General features: G+C 44.1%; 1 protein-coding gene across 1 annotated transcript; it reads left to right on the top strand.

The window, feature by feature from the left end:
* The first annotated feature begins 548 nt into the window (after positions 1-548).
* On the top strand, positions 549-5,583 carry LOC310894291 (fatty acid-binding protein 5). The gene is made up of 4 exons (XM_083824210.1): positions 549-706; positions 3,295-3,467; positions 4,435-4,539; positions 4,681-5,583. Exons 1-4 carry the CDS (start codon positions 631-633, stop codon positions 4,729-4,731), a joined length of 405 nt encoding a protein of 134 aa, XP_083680336.1. The 5' UTR covers positions 549-630; the 3' UTR covers positions 4,732-5,583.
* The last annotated feature ends 320 nt before the right edge of the window (positions 5,584-5,903 follow it).

The following is a 5,903-nucleotide window of genomic DNA, read 5'->3' as shown; positions in this document are numbered from 1 at the left end:
TTAGTGACATGGGATGTACCAATGGGATTTGGGGGGATAGTGGGAAGACCTGCAAAGGAATCCCATGCAGTTTGGGGATGCTGACTCTTTATTGCCCTCTCTCCGCACCACATGACGCCCCATGCTCGTTTCTGCCTGATTTATCACAAAAATACCATTGTTACTATGATGTGATTCTGTGATCCCTAACAAGCAGCGCAGTTTAGGATTCATCACCCCAGACTGCAAAAACCTCCTTGGGGCCCAAATCCCGGCGACCAGCTTCGTACCAGAGCGCACTCCCCCGCCGGGCCCTTTCCACAGGCGGGAGGCCGGGGGAAGAAGAAGAGGAGGAGGAGGAGGAGGAGGAAGGAGAGGAGGAGGAGGAGGAAGGAGAGGAGGAGGAGGAGGAAGAGGAGGCCGGGCAGCACCGCGGCGAGCCCGCTCTTGTCACGGCCGCCGCGGGCGGGTCTCGCCGGGCGGGGGCTCGGCGGGGAAGGGGCTGGGGCGCGGCGGGCGCCCCATTGGCTGCGCCCGGCCCCACACGGCCGCGGCCCGGCCATAAAGCCGCCCGCGGGGCCGCTGCCGCCCGTCCGCCGCCCGCCGCGCCGCCGCAGCCCCGCCGCCAGCCCCGCCGGAGCCGCCGCCGCCATGGCCATCGATGCGTTTTTAGGCAAATGGTGCCTCGTCTCCAGCGAGGGCTTCGAGGAGTACATGAAGGAGCTGGGTAAGGGCGCGGGGGCTCGCCGCACGCCGGCAGGGCTCTGTCCAAGGTCCGCGGACGGGGGTGGGGAGGCGGCGGCGCTATCTTTATTTTATTCATTTTATTTTTATTTATTTTATTTTGTTTTATGCCATTTTACTCCATTCCGTTTTATTTTACTCCATTCCATTTTATTTTACTCCATTCCATTTTGCTCCATCCCATTTTATCCCATTCCATTCCATTTTATTTTTATTTATTTATTTATTTATTTATTTTTTGCACCGTAATGGCTCGGGGGCAGCTGCACATCCCCGCCAGCCTGCGCTCCCCCTGCCCCTCGCCGCACCCACCTGCCACCCGCAGCCCTGCTGCGTCCCCAGGGAGTCACCGCGGGTGTCTCCGAGAGACCCCCAGCGGATCGGCTGCCCGCGGGTACCCTGAGCATTGCCACCGGCTGCTTGTATCCTTCTGTGTCTCACGGGGATGTCCCTGGCTTGCCATCCCCAGCTCCAGGTTGCTGTACGTTTTGCAACACCGCGTTTCTAAATCAAGAGCAGGGCTGAAACCCGGAGCCTTCTCTGTGAGCACTGAATTGCTGCTCCCCTGTGAGCATCATGGCCAACAGGTGGTAGAAACACTGCGGTGTCCGTGTAGCCCAGAAGCTGTTCTTTTCTGCAGTCTGTTCCCTGCTGAAAGCTAGGATGCTTTCTCAGGAGGTGGGAGATTTTGCCTTGGAACGTCTTTGGAGGGAGGATGGGAAGGAATTTAGGTCGCGCACTCTTCGTGTAAAATGCAAAAGGCATCATTGCATTTATGCCCTGCAGAAAGCAGGGGCTGTAAGTGCACTTTGTGAGAGACCTGTCAATGTGTGATAGGCATGATCCGAGGTAACCCTCTGGATTAAGCCCTTTGGGAGGCTTTGGTGGAGGAAATTCAAGAATGTTAAGCTCCGCTCAGTTCATCAGGATGCTGCGGTGCTCGCGTCTGACGGCCAGGGCCAGGCATGTGCTCAAACTGCAACTTCAAAGTAGAAATTAAGTGCTGCAACTACAGAGCACCTCCCATGTGTAGGCAGCAAGTGAGTTTGTTTGTGTTCAGATGGCAATCTTAAACCAGTCACTTTTCTGTTTTACAGTTGCAATTTAGGCAAGTAAGCTTACTCCAAGTCACACTTTAGGAACCAGTCCTTTATTGGAACTCACCCTTGCTGACTACTTAGGAAACTGCCTTTGATCCTATTGAGACACACTATAAATGGGATTCTGCAGATTCTGCTCACTCTGTGTAAAAGAATGTTCAAGGATAAAGGAGTGTGAATTTCACTGCTTGCCATACGGAGAAAATTACTTGGCTCATCTCTGTTTAGTCGGATTTCAAGGTGTAGCTGGTCAAATAACTCACTGATTGCTCTGGACTGGACAACAGCAAAGGGATGGGTGGGGGACACCACACCAGTAACTTCCAGTTCCATGCACAAAACCCGGACTGAGGAGGACAGGTTTTTGCTCTGCAGGCTGACGCTTACATCATTATTCATTCCTTGAATCTGAGCTGATTCTGGAGAAGCAGTGTCTGGGAATTTCTTTCTGATTTTCACCTCCCAAGGAAACTGTAATCTTTGCTTTGTGGACTCAGACCTCACCCAAGTATGCTGCACACTCCAGCGGAGTGCTGCGCTGTATCTGACAGCATTCCTAACCACGCCAATTGCAGAGCACAGATGCTCACTGACTTGGTAGCACTTTCTGCTCTGTTTGGTTGCTTATCAATTCTTGGTTCAGATCTGCACTTTCCAGTTTAATGGAGTCTAGTTTGTTGCCTGAACACCCTCTTATTGATGTCTTCACCCTTCAGATCAAAAAGACTCAAGCAAAGCACTTGAACAGGGCACACAGGCTGAGGGAGGATGAATCTTTTTTTTTTTTGCTGAAGGGTTTTGAGGAAGACTGTCTACAAATGATACCCTGAATGTGCTGAATTTTCAGTCATTTGCAAAGGTCATTTCTCTCAAGGTCCTTTTTTTCCCCTCGTGTAATTTGCCTGCAAGCAGGATTTCACATGATGGGAGTATTCTAATTCAGAAGCCTATGTTTTGGAGACAGGATGTAGAGGATGAAATTTTATTAAAAATTGCATGCTTGCAATTGTGTACAGCGTGATTGAAGAGTGTATCTTGAGTAAGTTGAAATAAATACGCGGGTGGATTCGCCAGTCAATTAATTCTGCAGAATTTTTAAAACATTCAGAACTGAAAGGAAACACTTTTATGTTACTTTATACTTTTGTCTTTGTTTTCCTGTTTATTGCGTATTTCTGTTTGTAAAAAATTAATGCTGAGTTCTGGGACATCAGGCAGTCTTCGATAAGGCAAAATAGATTTAACCTTATCTCTTTGAGGAAGCAGAGGAATAACCATGCATATACTTTTTTTTTTCCTTCTCCATTAATGGGTAATTTAAAACATCCTTTTTCTTTGTGACTCTTGAGCTTTGATTCTCAAGTGTACTTAAGTGACTAATTAAATGGGAATTAGGTGTTTGAACTTTTGCGTGGTCCGAAGCCTTAGGGTTTAACTGACTTTGTGACACTTGGTACCTCTTGCCTTGCAGGTGTGGGTATGGCCATGAGAAAAATGGGAAGCATGGCCAAACCAGATGTTTACATTATTAAGGATGGAGATACAATCACCGTAAAAACAGAAAGCACCTTCAAAACTTCACAGTTCAGCTTCAAGCTTGGTGAGAAGTTTGAGGAAAGTACATTAGATGGCAGAAAAACTCAGGTCAGTATACTAGATTTTCTATTGAATAAACACAGTTCTTTGGCTGTTTCACAGATGAAGATACTGTTTAAAAGTCAGCTTTCACATCCATACTAACAATGCTTTATTTGATGAATAGCTGTCACCGTAAGTCTCATTGAAATCAATTAATGTTTTTCTGGATTAAGCAATTTCCAAAGAGGGAAAATGCTGAAGCTAGTCATGTCTTCTGTATTTTGTTGTTTTCAATTTGTTGGGCAAGCACTGTGTTAGTAAAACCAATAGACATTTAAATCCATGTTAAAGCCAAATGGCACTTTATTTGAAGCCTATGGAAAAAAATCCCATTGATGTTTAATCAGAGGCAATTCAGCCCTACAGTTAACCTGACTGCTCAGTCTCTGCTATTTGCATAACAACAGCCTGGTTCAGTGTGCAGGGGTTACACACCAGGCATAAATGTGAATCACAGTTCCTAATCACCGTTTGGGAAGGCAAAAAGGGTTCTCTCTGCACTGAGTGGGGAGAATAATCATCCAAAAGGAGGTTAAAAACAGAGAAGCCCTCAAATATGTCTCTTACCTTCTTGTGTGAGTGCTGTCTATGTACCATTTTCCCCCACCTTCAATGCCGTGCTGGCAATGCATCTGTTTTTGCAAGATCAGATAAATGTTACACAAAAGCTCAAAGCCCACGGACAAAGCGATGAACAGAGAACATCGTCTGCTCTTGTTAATTGAAAATGTGCATACTGTCTAAGGTCTCTCGCATGCAGGAATGTGTCAGAGCAGTGAATGAACAGTGAGCTAATGTAAGAAGAGGATCAATAAAAAAAAGATAATAGCCCAGCTTTGTAGAAGACAGTGACAAAATTACTATTGAGTGAGCTGGGGTGGGAATTTTTCCTTTGGAATAAAGTGTTAGAAAACATCAGCCTTCATCAAATGCCATGGGTAAAATATTAAATCTTGGGTCTTCTTTATTTCAGACACTTATCAACCTAAAAGATGATGGGTCATTGATCCAGGAACAGGAGTGGGATGGCAAGAAGACCATAATAACACGGAAACTTGTGGATGGACAGTTGGTGGTGGTGAGTTCAGTCCCGCTTTCTCATCCTTGAGTGCTGTTGGCTGGTAGACTGAGAAGTAACTCTAAAAGATTTTTAGCTGCAGCCTTTTTCCTTGCATTCTGTACCAAGGCAAATTAATCAATTAATTTCTTTATCTTCTAGGAATGTGACATGAATGGTGTCAAGTGTATTAGAGTCTACCAGAAGGCGTGAGGACGTCTTCATATTCAGTAGGAACTTGCTACAAACAACTCAGTTCAGTGGACAGAGCTCCTTTACACTCCATAATTTCCTTTTCCCCGTTTTCTAGTATTTCAATGGACTGAGTAGCTGAGTGCAATCCTTTTTAAAAGCCGTGATGTAACTATTATGTAACTATTCTGAACTTATGAGGCTATTAAAGAAAATTTTAAAATATATGAAGTGGAAATGTTGTTACTATAGTAGAATTTTAAAGTGAGGTTTTATAAAAACTCAGTTTGGTTTTAGGCTTTGCTACAAACTGTCTTCAGTTCAAGATAATGCAAAGTTTGATGACAAACAGATAATAGCAAACTGAATTTTAACCAGCCTTTTCATCTTTAATTGCTATGGTATTAAAATCTAAAATAGAAAAAAGCATTTCAAATTCAGGCTCTACGGTTGTTTCTATCTTGCATGTTACAAAGTAAATAGAATTTGGTGGGTATACACAAGAGATAAGCCTTGCTGGTGTTTAAATAGAGGAATGTATTTTCAGGGGTTGGTTTCTTTTTTCACGTTTCAAACCCATACATTTCTTATCTGAAGAAATATACATACTGGTGAGCCAATAGACATGATAAACTTAAGTAAACACGTAAGTGCTTTGCTTCAAGGAAGCCTTATTTTGAGAACACTTTGTTTTCCCAGCGAAATTCCCATTTCCTGTCTAGTATCATTCTACAAACTCTTAAACAAAATCTACTGAAATACTGCCTAAAACTTAAAGCCTCATTTTATTATTATTATTTTTAACTGGCTTGAAACATCTAGAAATGGAGTTTATATGCTTTAAAGTGCCACAATAAATACTCAGAAATATCAGTGTCTTGAGTATTACTTTTACACTGGTTGGGAAATAGTGCCTGTGATGGAAGTAGTTTTCCAAGGAGCTGTCAGATAGGGCTAAGTTAAAAAGTGATGTTCTGTCACACCAGACAAACATGCCCTAATAGTGAAACTGTTTATCAGCAGGTGATGAGAAGATTTCTGATGACTGGATTCAGAAGTCTGGGGGATCATGCAATTGTACACTTCTAGTTTGCAGCATCTGTCATTGCAGAATCTATTGCTACTTCAACTCTACTAGTATTTTAGCTGCTTACTGTATACATTGTATTACTGAGCTCTCTGTAACAGCAGAA

Source organism: Anser anser, assembly GCF_964211835.1.
Source record: "Anser anser genome assembly, chromosome: 2".
NCBI lineage: Eukaryota > Metazoa > Chordata > Aves > Anseriformes > Anatidae > Anser > Anser anser.
The sequence above is the reverse complement of the archived record's forward strand: the minus strand, read 5'-3'. Positions and strand labels throughout refer to the sequence as shown.